Genomic DNA, 13,082 nt, shown 5'->3' on the forward strand with positions numbered 1-13,082 from the left:
ATACTGAAGGGGAGCTGAGGTTTGCTACCTCAGGCAGAAGGGAGGCTCAGCCCAGATGCTACTCCTGGAAAAGCAGCAGCTCCAGTTCCATCAGGAGCCACTGTTCAGCACAGATGTGGAAGAGGAGGTGGGGAAGGGTGTCCCATTCATGTCAGCCCCCTTCATACACTAGAAATAAACTTGCAACACAATCTCTTGGTCATGCCTTGGCTACAGGGTGCAGCAGGATCCTGGCAGATTGTCTGAGCTACTGGCACTCAGAAATCCCTTTGGTGTGCTGCTGTAGCTGAGCTTGAGTGGCAGGGCACTTAATGCAGGGAAAAGGGATCTCTGCTTCTTACAGTCACATCAAAATTACCTGCTTATTGTGGCATTTGTCTCCACTAACTTGTGCTGTCTAAATATTCAGTGACTTGTCTTGCCTGTTTTTACGCTTCTTATACAGTCAGTGGAGAGAAGGAGATTCCCCCAGTGGCTGATTCATCTCCCCTGTTTTAGGCTTCAATATTAGAATGGAATAAATGACCCTGTGGAGGTACATTTCAGAGAGAGAGGGAGCTTTAAGCACCTCCAGCAAGCCAAGATGAATGCCCATCATTGGTGATAGGAAAAGCCAAGTTGATTTTTTTACCGTTTGCTGCCTTTCCCACCCAGGCCTCCAACTTCCACCACCTTTGAGTGCTACTTAAAGGATTTCAGGTGGCCTGAGCTGGCCCTGTGTTGCAGCCCAGCCTGTGTCAGTGGACCATGCAGGAAGAGGGGCTGAGTTAGGAGGAGAGATGCTGCAGTGACCCGTTGAACTGGCAGCCCCCTGAGAACACCGCATCTTGGGTTCAGCCCACCGGTAGTTGCCAGGTTTCTGCCTTTCGAGGAAGAAGAGTTGTTTCATTCCTATCCTGGAGTAATTAGTGACTGAAATGCCCAAAAAAGGCAGCCCCAGCTGGAGCCGTGGTTCTCAACCTCTGCTCTGCAAGCCCTGGGGGTCCATGGATCACTCCTAAGGTAACTAAGAAGAATTCAATGAAAGGTAACTGAAAAACCCATGTTTATTGCCAATAGATTAGCTTTCTCCATAAAAGAGCTTGTCTCTTCTGAAAAACATTTGGGGGCTGCCGAGCATAAAGGTTGAAAATCACTGAGCTGGAATAATGTATATCTTTGTATGTAATAATTTGACAGCTAAAGGGCTAAAGCTATTCAACTATACCTACTTTATGAAAAAATGTCTGGAGAATTGAATAGAATGTGATAAACTTTGTATTGGCATTTTTGATTCAGTCTCTGAAACTTGAGTAACTGAAGGGGTTCTATAAAAATAATTCTACAAATGTGCAAAGTAAAAGAATGAAGTCCTTTTTAAATGGATTCCAGCTGATCATATGAATCATGCTCGTGCTGCAGACTGTGATTATTCTGTACTCTTTTTAAGATTTAACCCTGACAAATGGTAAAGAATTGTAGGTTAATTTCTGTAGAACAACAGGTTTCATCCCTAGTACCTATGCAATGACTTTTTAGTTGTAGATGCACATTGAATTTAATTTAAGATCCGTGTCAATAATTTCTACAGGATGAAGAATCAAAGCTACTCAAGATTTTGGGTTTCCCCACCAGGGTAGCTTTGAATCCAGACACCCAGCTCTGACAGTCAGATCCCTTGGACAGTGTGGCTTTATCACATTGCCATAGATTTTCCCTATGATGGTTGGTACAAGAAACTCCTAAAAACGTTTATAAACCTCCTCTGCATTTAAAAAGACAAGGCAGGATTTGCCAAGCAAAACTATTCCCCTCATGGTTATACATGGTAAACTTTTTTAGAAGTGTTTTGGGGTTTTTTTCCTCCCACATTTGGTTGAGTTTTACTTGATTTTGTCAGTATTGGTTCACCTTTACTTGAACTGCTGGATAATTCATTTGTAGAAGAGGCAGTACATTTAGGTACTTCCATCTGTGTTTAAACAAGACTCTTGTGCTTTCCCATTTAAAAAAAAAGATTTTGTATTATAATGCTTGTGGTAGATGAGGTTCTGAATTTAACTCCTTCCTACTCTGGTTTCTCTCAACGGCTCTGTTATCAACACCTGGGGTTTCTAGTTTACTCTCTTTGCAAATATGAATTTGCAAGAAGGGGTTGATGGTAAGTAGCGTGGTTTTAATTTGCACTTGCGAAGTGTGTCAGACAGTTTCATCAGGGCATGGCGAGCAGAGGAAAGCCTGTCTTCCTCTGAAAACAGCCCTCAGAGGATGTCAGAGAGTGTGTTTGGCTGTGATAATCACTTGCAAATGCAGTATGGTTTTGAAATGAGCTGTCCAGGGGCTGCTGGAGAAAGGGATGCCTGTGCTCCTATGAATTCACTCTTTGTCTTCCTCTTTTTTTTCCCTCCTGTTTCTACTTGTTTTCATGTTTCTGAGCAGTCACTTTGATGTGCTTTTGGATGAATCTACCTGGTTGCCTTGGTGGAAGTTCTATGGATTCACTTGGGTGAAACATTTGTGACAGTCATCTGTTTTGTTAGGCTGTACCCAGTGATATTGATAGCCCCTTCCAGCCTTCTGTTTATTACTCCATCTACCTGGCATCTTTACAGCCTCATCCATCCTTCCTATCCTCCTAGTGCCTTCCAGACAGCTGTTGTAATCTCTCTTCTAGTGGTATCTGAGTACCCTTTTCTCATCCTTTCACACATTCCTGTCCTCAGAGCAGGAATCTTGTCCTTAGTTACTGTTCATTTTTAAAGTTTTTTCTTCATCCATTAGTAACCTTAGGGTTTAAGCCTGGGGTGATATCTGAGTGCATGGCTGGACTGTGGCCACCCTTCTCTCTCTCAGGCAAAAGGGCAGAGGATTTATGGTGATACCTCACCTGTGTCCTTGCACAAGAGCTACAGCCAACTTGTGTCCTCATAAATCATCAATGCTCCAGTAGTGTTAAATTCCCTGCAGCCCGTCCCATTTCTCTACTACATCACATCAGCTAGGCTTACACCTCCCCCCATAAACCCCAGCTTTCATCACACACTTGCCCAGTGCCCTCAGAGGAATTCAGAATGAGTCACGCAGGGCGCCTCTGGGGACTCCTACTGATGCAAACTTCCTCCTCCTCAAGGCAGCCTGCGGTTTGATGCCACAATGCAGCCGGTACTTGTTAGCTCGGGCCTTTGCTGTGGACTTGATAGCAAGCTTTGGGCTCTGCTGCCCCAAATTGCCACCTTCCTTCACTGGATTCTGGTGCAGGAGGGGATACTTGCAGCTCATCCTCTTTGTCGTGTCAAACACAGGAGCTGCTCAGTACTGATCCACAGATTGTGAGGGTTTGGGGGATTTTTGGAAGGTTTATAATTTATTCTTAAGGTGTATTCCAGTCCAGGCAGGAGACTGGCATCAGTGAAGTGTCATGTGGATGTTTATGTGTGTTATGTATTATGTGGATGCTTATATGTAAGATTGAAGTCACCCAGTTCTTGAGATAGAATCAGAAGAGCTTTAATAGCATCTGTCATGACCTGCTTCCAGAGTTTGCATTCAGAAATACAGAATGTGATGAACAGGGCTCACTTATGTTGTTTTGGGTTGGTCTTTTCCCCTCCCCTAGACAGGCCATTTCCTTTATAACATTATCTACCTTCTACCTCTTCACATGGAAAAGAAAAATGCTTTTCTGGTGGTAATTACACAGTGCTGCATTGTGGACCTTTCATCCCATTACAGTAAGTGGACAAACTACTATAATTTACAAGAATGAAATAGGTGAGGAAATGGGGAAGTTTCTGGCACTCCCAGGCATAAATGCCAACCTGACATGGGAGAACAATTCTGACAGAAAGCAAGTTTTCTTGCTAGCAATGAATGCTGGTGCAGTTGTTTTCTGATGCAGGGATGGAGGAGTGCCAGCTTCCCTTCAGGTGTTTCAGAAGTAGAAGAATCAGGCAGTATTAATGGAGGGCTACAGACCCTTAACCTGTCTCTGCCCTTGCAGTTCATCTGAGACATTCTTCATCTCTTCCTTGCTCTCAGTCTGAAAATCTCTTGTCTGTCTACGTGCTGCCTTGTCATGGATCTGTTAGCAAGGTCAGGGTGTGAATACATTGAGGTGTTTTTCCTCCAGCAGAAGTTTGCTGCCATATTATTCCCCACTTGTGAATGCACACCTTTCACACCTCTCAGAACAGACTGATGCTCTTATTTGCCTGGGGTTTTTTGCTGATTTATAGTGTTTCCTTGTGGGAGGTTTGCCCTGAAGGTGTGATTGCAGGAGTAAGGTCTTTACCAGTGCATCAGCAAAAAAGTATTTGCACATCATCAGGGAAGAGCTGCCAGTTGGGTGGCAGAGCTTCCTTATCCCTTTGGGTAGACTTGCTTGTTGGCTGTGCACTAGAAACTGCATGGCTTGCACTTAGCTTGTTTTTTTCTTTGTGTGAGGTGGTTACCAAGTGTTGGGGGACATAGCCACCCTGTACAGAGGATGAGTTTCTCCCACCCCGTACAGAGGATGAGTTTGGAACCCTTGGAGGTTCAAGGCGGCTGAAGTTCCTCCAGCCCCCCCGGGTGGTTTGGCAGCAATTAATTGCCGCCACCTGCTGACCAGGCACAGGATTTCTCTGGCCCCAGTGCAGCTTGTGCATGTCCTGAAGAATCCTCACCATGCCCTCCCCAGCAAGAGGGTGGTGGAGCAGTAGGTGGAGGTCAGGGTGCCTACATAAACAGGAACATCTGGGGACAAGTACAAGGTTGGTCATTTAAAGGTGTCACATGCCTTAGAGTGCACATAAGCGTGGGTAAAGGATGAGCTGGTCTGCCTTTGGGCTGCTGTGAACTTGGAGATTATCAAGCAGATCATGGATGAGATCAAGCCTGGTACAGGAAGTTTGAATGAGATATAACCTCATATAACTATGGTGTTAAGTGCTGTCAAACTGTATGTCTTCACTTTAATGCATTTCCCTGTAGAAGGCGTAAAATTCAGGTGCTCTTTTAGAATAAAGGCAAACAGAGAAGCAAGAAATTTTACCTAATCCTAAACCCTAGAAATTCAAGTTTACTCTTCTCTGATGTAGTGAAAAGACATAAAGAGTGTTGGTCAGCGTTCTTCAGAAGTTTTCACATTGTTAGCTCTTTAACAAAAATGTCTTTTCACATTGGTGTTTTTGCACATTTAAATGTGAGGTAAGCCAGACAAACAAGTACACTACACTGAAGGATGTATGATGCCTGTTAGACAGCGTCACTGCAACAAAGCTTCATTCTGTGGCCAAATTGCAGGAAGCAGTAGCATTTGCTGTGATCCTCTTCCCTGGCTGCCCCAGCACTGCTGTGCCTGGGGCACTGGTGCAGGGTTACATGGCTGCCATGGTAAGAGCTGACTTCTGAAGCTCTTGGAAATCCTGACCCACTTTCTGCCCTTTAATGAAGCATGTGTAGCATTTAACTTTTCTGGGGTCACTCCAGGTGTTCAACCAGTACAGCCAGGGTAGGGACACCTCAGTGACTTGCTTTGATTGAAGTTCAGTCTTATAGCCTGGGACCTGCTTGCAGGCTATCCCAATCTGCTTCCTCCTGCACAATTAAAGGAGCTCCTGTATTGGGGCAGAACCCTACAAGTGCTCTAGGGACCCAAGGAATTTCATGTCTCCATAGAGAGTATAATCTCATTTTCTCTCTTTCAAAACAGACTCATTTTCACAGGAGTGCATGGGGTTTTCCCTAATTATCCTCTGGCGAGTCTCCCTTTTTTTTTGTGTGTATCATTTTTTAATTTGTTTGTTTGCTTGGAGGCGGAGGAGAAGCCTCCAAGGAGAGATGAAATGCCATGCGCGGCACTTCTGCTCTGCTGCTGCAGTGCCGTTCGTGTTCTGTCAGAGCAGGGGAAGGTTGCTATAACCATTCTACAACGTGTGGCCCTAGGTTATTCCTGCTTTCCTGAGCAGTTTGAGTTGCTGCACAGATGATTTTGTAAACCCCCATTTCCCCCGTCGTTGCTCGACCCAGTGCCCAAGTGGCCCCTCCTGCTGACCCTGTGTCTTTCTCCTTGCTCTCCAGGGCTCTGGGACCTCAAGCAGCTCTGCTGCCACTACCCCATCCGTGTCCACTCCTGTCACTGGCCACAAGCGGATGATCATCCCCAACCAGCCTCCCCTCACCGCCACTAAGAAGTCCACTGCCAAGGGCCCGGGCCAGCCAGCGCCCATCCCGGTCACTCCCGTTGGCACCCTGAAGCCGCAGCCGGTGCCGGCCTCCTACGCCACGGCCTCCACACCGAGCCGCCCGGCCTTCAACGTGCAGGTGAGGACGGCGCAGCCCAGCCCGCACTACCGGCCGCCCAGCCCGCAGCCCGGCCACTACGGCAGCCTGGGGCCTGGCCAGGCCTACGCTGCCATGCCATCCCGCCAGCCCGCTGCCCCTCAGTACGGAGCGCCGCAGCCCCAGGGGCCTGGCTACGGCTATGGCCCTCCGCCCGGCCGGCCCGCTGAGCCTGCCTACGGGTACGCGCCCCAGCAGGGCCGCTACCAGGAGCCCTACTATGGGGGCTACGGCGGCAGGAACGGCTCCGAGGCGCCCTACGTGCCGCAGAGCTCCTGGAAGGCCGAGCCGGCATATCCTGCGAGTAATGCCATGGGCCAGGCTCCCCCTGCTCTCTACCAGCCGCCTGGCACGAAGAAGACCTACATCACTGACCCAGTGCTGGCCCCGCAGCCGCCCGCCCTGCAGCAGAAGGTAAGAGATGCCAGTGGTCACTGACGTTCTTGGGAGAGCCATGCGGCTGAATGTGGCCTGGGACACTCCCTCAAAGGTGGTGGGGGTTAAGGTGGTGCTATCAGAGGTGTGGGGCTGATCTCCCTACATATGGCTTCTTAAAAGCTGGAGTAGGGAGATCTCATCTGCTTTGAAAAGAGCCTCTGCAGGGGCTTAGTAAAACTGTCAGCTTCAAGTAGTGAGATGGTGTCACATACGGAAGCATGGTGTCAGCCCACAGGAGGGAGGGAGGCTTGTCCCTGTGACATGCTGTTGCCCAAGGAGCTCCCTGGCCATGCCTCTGTAAGGCATCACTCAACACAAAGCTTTTTTTCTGGGCACTCCCAAGATGAAGTGAGAGGATGGGTGTGAGCTGCTTCATGTACTTTTGGACATCCCTGTTCAACAGTTAGTCCTCCCTGTCCTCAGGCAGATGGGAGGTACACGAGAGGCTGGTTTTGATTGTGGTTCAGAGTGATTGCAGAGGTTGTCCTCTGCTGTGTCGCTGTTCAAAGATCACTTATCACTGAAACCACATGGAAATGAGTCCCCACAGAGCTCGGCTCTGGTTTTCCTCTCCGATGTTGGTACACCGTGTAGCCCCCATCCACTTCAACAAATGCCTGGACCTCATAAAGTGAAGTCAGTTTGAAATAGAAAGTTAAAGCGGGTCAGCCTGGTTTCTGTGCCCAAGCTGATCCTGCCTGGCTTTTGTCACTTCTGCTGGTGGCCATCTCTAATGTGGCTCTGGGAGGTGTTTTAGCTTTGTAGGGCCCTCATTGTGTATGACGAGCTGAAGTTCCACAAATGTGAGGTAGTGAGGCAGTGATGCAGTGGCTGCCCAGGCCCACCTTGGCACATCTGAGCATATCCATGCTCTTGAGTTTGTGGGTGCTCACAGGGAAAGGGGAAAAAGCTTCTGATACATAACAGAAAGCATGTCCCTTTGTCATTTCCTTCTCTAACAGCACACAGGTGGTTGTCCCTGAATTCCAGGTTTCCTGACAGTGGGAACTTTAAAAGGCAAAGATGTTTCTCAAGGCAGTTTAGAGAGGGCAAGAAATTACAGAAGTCCTTGAAATATTATCTACAAGCAGCTAAGAAACTGCTTTTTCTCTTTTCTTCCCCTTCCTTGACAAGAACCTTTGAAGCAGGGAGAGAAGCAATAAACTCTCAGCTCTGCAGGTACTTGGAATGGAGCTTAGATTGAAAAGTAGTGAAAGGCACAAAATTTGCACATAGCTTTAACTGGTGTAAATGGTTGTGGTTCCAGTGGAGTCACTGAGGAAATGCTGAGGTATAGCAGATCCATATTTAGACTTTTATAGATACAAGTAGGCATATATATAAAAAATTTAAAAACTGTAGTTCAGTCAGCATCTCTATGGAAACGCAAATCATCTCAAACCACAAACATCACAAGCCTGTTAGTCTCATTTGCATTACAAAGCTGGTGGGACAATTTAATTTAGCTCAAGTTGGGGGTTTCGTGTATGCCTATATATATTTGTATATACATGTTGGTGTGTGTGCACGTGGCATTTGCAAATACACGGCCGAAATACTTCATAAGATCTCTATAAAAAATAATTTCAGTTCTTCTCCAGAACAAACTATCATCTGCTTGATGATAAAACCCTGCAGAAACTTTCTTTCTCTTCCAACTTGCTAAATAGCTGTTTTCTTACCTATTTCACTTTTGAGCTTACAAATCCTCTGTAACATATTGGTGGCAGGCTTTGCCTTTAAAGCACTGTTGTCCAGCCTTACCACGTGCTGTTCTCTTCCTTTGCAGAATAACTCATTCATAAAATCGACTTTGGGAATTATTTTATTTAAAAGGGGAAAAAAGGGCTGTGTTAGAGCCAGGTATCTGTTAGGAAGAATTGTCACTGTAATTTGATTTGGCTATCATGTAAATTTTAACATCTTTTCCAGCACACACACACGATTCTGCATTTGTTTGTGTTTTGCCTTTTCAAGGTTGATTTAAGACCTTTCAGTTAAAGAAACAGAAAGGGTAAGAAGCATTAATACATATCACATAAAATGTAAGATGACCTTTAGGAATTTTTCTTCTTGCAAGGGAATGGTTTTAAAATATCAAACAATTTCTAAATGTATTCAGAAAACTGCATGCCTAACTTGAACATAGTTTGTGTGCAAATTATTAAGGATGTTGTAGCAAATCCATCTCAGATTAAAAGTTCATGGTCCTTAATTCCAACATATCCCATGATCCATCACTATGAGGGCAAAATTTTTCATTAAATTTGTTTCATGTTTTTAAAGGGTAAAAAAAAAAAGGTTTATATTTTGGCATTCTGGCTAGGAAGAGGTTCATGACACTGAGGCTCTGTGCTTTTTGCTGTATACTAATCATGTTGAAGTCGCTGCTGATCCAAAATAAATCTGGATTGGTATGGGAACAGCAAATAATCTGTACTGGTTCTTAAAGCCTGCTGAAAACAATGAGTTTTACTCACACACAATTCCACATTGCATTCTGTCCTTGGGCCACTTATGGGGTGAGAGTCATGCATGTGAAGCCTCTGGGCATTTTAGTCTTTAATGCAGCACCCTGTCCAGCATTAGTGCCCAAGTCCTAGTTAGGAAATGATCTGGTGGAGTGCATGTCCTCATTTAAACCTTCATGTGCTTCAACAGCCAGAAAACCTCAGGAGCTTTCTCTTCTGGATGGTGGGTGGTGGGGACTTCTGTAGGAACAGCAGCAGAGTTCTCATGAGACCATTTGGCTCCTCTCATGCTCTTGCTGTGCCTGCTCAGACCAAGTCAAAATGTCTTAATTCTCTTAACTTCTCCTCTCCCAAAGGGCAGAGGGCATGAGGCCAGGGTGGCTCATTAGGTACATTCATTTCTGGCACCAACATGTCCATAGTAGACATATGACAGAAACAGTTTCTGATGTGGAGTATTCCCAGGACTTTGCCCTGTGGCCAAAGCAGGACTGGTAAACTCCCACCACCGACCAGCTCATCTATCACCAAATGTTTCTGTGCTGGACTGGTTAAGACACCGAAAACCCTTGTTAGTTCCCATATCTCCAAATAGTTTTAGGTCTTTTCACTGGTTTTGGTCATGTTTGAGCATTTTTGAGACACTATCATATCTCCCAGCTAGATCTGTGGACCTTTTAGGGTCCTCATGTATCTCCTGGTGTATTTGAGGGGTGGCTCTGGGAGATCTGTTCTTTCTAGATCCCAGCTGTTCTCCTAAATAGGCTTTGGGAAGCACATTCCTTCCTGAAGGGACCTTTCATGTTTTCAACATCTAGACTATGTACCACTGAAGCCATTTGAGACAGCTTTGTGGATCTGGTCCAAAATGGTGGAAATCTTAACAAAAACATTTATCTCTTGAGAGCAATTTAACAATTTGGTGAGGACAGAAGTGTCTTGTAGCTCGGATTTAGTATAGCATCCAAATCCACGTTTCTTTGTTGCAGATTTGCTGCAAAGGAGAGAGGGAGGAGAAGGGGAGCAGTGTCCCTTTGGTAGCTGTGTCTGTTCTCCCTGACATGGCACAAGTGCCCCAATTCCTTAACCTGCTCAGCCACAGGTTGCAGTACCTCCATTCACACCTGTACAGGCATCAGTGCACATGGAGCATGGCCTCCTCTTCAGACAGCCCTTCAGTTTTGCACACCTTTCCAGGTGAGCACCATGAAAAATGGGGAGACAACTGTAAACCAGGAGGATTTAATGAGGCAGCTCATGCTTGTGGCTTAGGTGGTGGTGGCTGCTCATGACTAGCAGACCTCAGCCACCGCGTGGTTTCCGCACTGCTGGAGATGATTTCTTTGCTGCCTGCTGCAGCCAGCCCTGACATGGTCTCTTGCAGCTTGCAGTGCCCAAGATGGCTCACTGTTTTCTCGTTTTACACAGCTTTTGTCAGTTTTTCCACTGATTTAATACCTGTGATGGAGACATTCGCTTGGAAGTTTCATCTTTGCCTCAGAAACATCTGCTCACCAGTGCCCTTCGCTATGACTGATGCACTTCTCTTGCACTGGTTTAATAATTTTTACAGCCTTCCATCTCTCACGTAAAGGATATACCTCCAGCACTTGCGTTTGAACTGAGACTAATTCTCTTGCTGTTTGCTGTTAATTTAGCGACTAGAAACTTTTTCTTCTCTGCAGATGAATAAAAGCAGTCTGCCAGATTCCCTCCTGCTGTCACAGGGATATATTCCTTCCTAGTGTTGCTTTTGACTTGTGGAGAAAGGCAGGCAGCTTGCTTTGCATTGCTTGCCTCCCCCAAAGTGTCTTCTCACCCAAAATTTTATGCTTTCACCTAACTGTCTTCACAAAAGTCACGTATCAAAAATTTTCAGTGAATGGAGTTTGGAGACAGTGAAAAATGATAATTGAAGTTTGTTTTCTGTCAGTGCAGGACAGTGGTTTCCCATAGTTTTAATATGCTCAAATAAAGCAAACCAAAGTAAAATTAAAAAGGGTGATTTAAAATATTCTACTTCGGCATTTAATGAATTAAAAAAGACTGAAAGCCAATGTAAAATGAAATAGAATGTGAAATTCTGAAATTCAGAGTTGAATCTGCGAGTTCAGTGTGACATTTCGAAATTTCCAGACGAATATGCAGTTCCTTTCTACCCTGAGAATAGCAACAAATGTCAAAATGTTGACATTCTTCACAAAACAGTAATTCAGAGTTCTAACCAGCACTAGCTGTATATCAGCTGCTGACTCTGTCATTGCTTCTGGGTGGATTAAATTAAATACTGTTGCTTCTGTTAAAATGAGGAGAAGGGGAAAGAAGGCAGTTGTGTCTAACAATAAGATGAAAAGCTCAGGACTTGTGGTACTGTGGCATTGAGAATATTTTCCTCTCCAAGTTATTATAAATCCCTGCACAAAAATTGTTGTGGGTTTTCTCAGGTGAATAGGTGCTGGCAAGAGATGCAAAGATGTATTTTCAGAATGGTGTCCTTATCCTGACTGCAGGAATATGACACAGTCTGGTTTATATCCTAGACTTTTGAAAGAGCCCAGTTCTTGGCTCAAAATGTGTTTAACTTGTTCATTTGAGAACTTTACTCTTTGTTCTTTGTATTATATTTTTATTATTTAAGCACTCTATATACTAGCAGGAACCAGCTGATGACAGAGCAATTAATCAGTATTTTCTCTTAGGTATCATATATTTGAGTTGTTTTCCTGAAATAGTGAAACAAAGAGTTGCCAAACAATTACCTTGAAGTTAAAGATAACAGGGAGCCTGCAGTTACAGGAGTAAGTCAGGTCAGCATATACTGAAAAGCCAACTTAAATTTACAGCTTCAGGATGCAGCTTTTGTAGCTTTAGCCTTTAGTCAGCCACAATGGGTTAGAAATATAAGAGGAATAATTGAGAAAGAGGCTTTTGGCATAATACCTGGATGTTCTTTCTTGCTCCTTCTTAAAATAAGCTGAGGACAATGCCTCCACACATGACAAGGCATGGGGCAACCTTGAAGTTAATCAAGGGCTCTGCTTTTGTGCTGGTTAACTCTTGATAACCAAGTGTCTACCTTGAGAGATCCTGCCAGACTGTGTTACAGGCTAACATAAGAATTTTGGGTCTGAGGTCATAAGATGCAGTGAGTGTATACTTACATAGCATCAGACAGGGGGGCTGGCTGGTTTCCAGGCAGTGGGGCTTGCCTGAGCCCTGGGGCTGCCTGAGCTCAGGTCTCTAAGGGGCAGCCTGCTCTGTAGCATGAAGTGACAAGGATGGTTGGCCTTGCTACAGGTTTACAGCTTTCAGTACGGAAAGCAGCACCCATAAAAGTGAGTGCCACTTAATTTGCAGGCAGACTCTGGCTATTGAGTGTGATGGTGCTGCTGATTACTGGAGGAGCTGGTTTCTTCCATTTAAAAATACACTCAAGTTCAACCACGCTGTAATTCTTTCAAAGCCAAAGCACCAGAGTGTGTGAGGAAGCTGTTCTTCTGTCAGATAACCTCTGTGTCATTGTCAAGTTTATTGCAATGAAGCCAGAACCTGAATGGGTAGAGAAATTTGTCCAAGGTTAAGCACCAATTGATTAGGAGAGTAGGGCAGAACAGGAAGACATGGAACATCTTGGTGTCATTTGGTGGCTCTTCTGTTTGAGGTGATAGGGTCTCTGGCTGCCCTGTTGGTGTGAAACTCTTTGGGCTTATGACCTGATGGTAATGCCAGTGTTAAGAGAAGTCACTCTGCTCACAACACAGTGACAGCATAGATGATGCTTTGGGTGATGTCCTATTTTGGCCATGTCATTTGGAGTGGATCTTCCCATATTTCGGTGGTTTTCCCGCTGACGTCTGTGAAGCATATTTGCAG

At 45.3% G+C, this 13,082-nt stretch overlaps 1 protein-coding gene across 11 annotated transcripts in view; it reads left to right on the forward strand.

The window, feature by feature from the left end:
- The window catches only part of LPP (LIM domain containing preferred translocation partner in lipoma), a 318,899-nt gene that overhangs the window by 198,034 nt on the left and 107,783 nt on the right, over positions 1-13,082 (forward strand). For all 11 annotated transcript variants that reach the window (XM_030954778.1, XM_030954777.1, XM_030954781.1 and 8 more), the window contains one exon: positions 6,040-6,714. In XM_030954778.1, the coding sequence (XP_030810638.1) occupies positions 6,040-6,714 (675 nt within the window). The remainder of the gene's footprint in view (positions 1-6,039; positions 6,715-13,082) is intronic.

Source organism: Camarhynchus parvulus, chromosome 9 (genome assembly GCF_901933205.1).
Source record: "Camarhynchus parvulus chromosome 9, STF_HiC, whole genome shotgun sequence".
Lineage (NCBI taxonomy): Eukaryota > Metazoa > Chordata > Aves > Passeriformes > Thraupidae > Camarhynchus > Camarhynchus parvulus.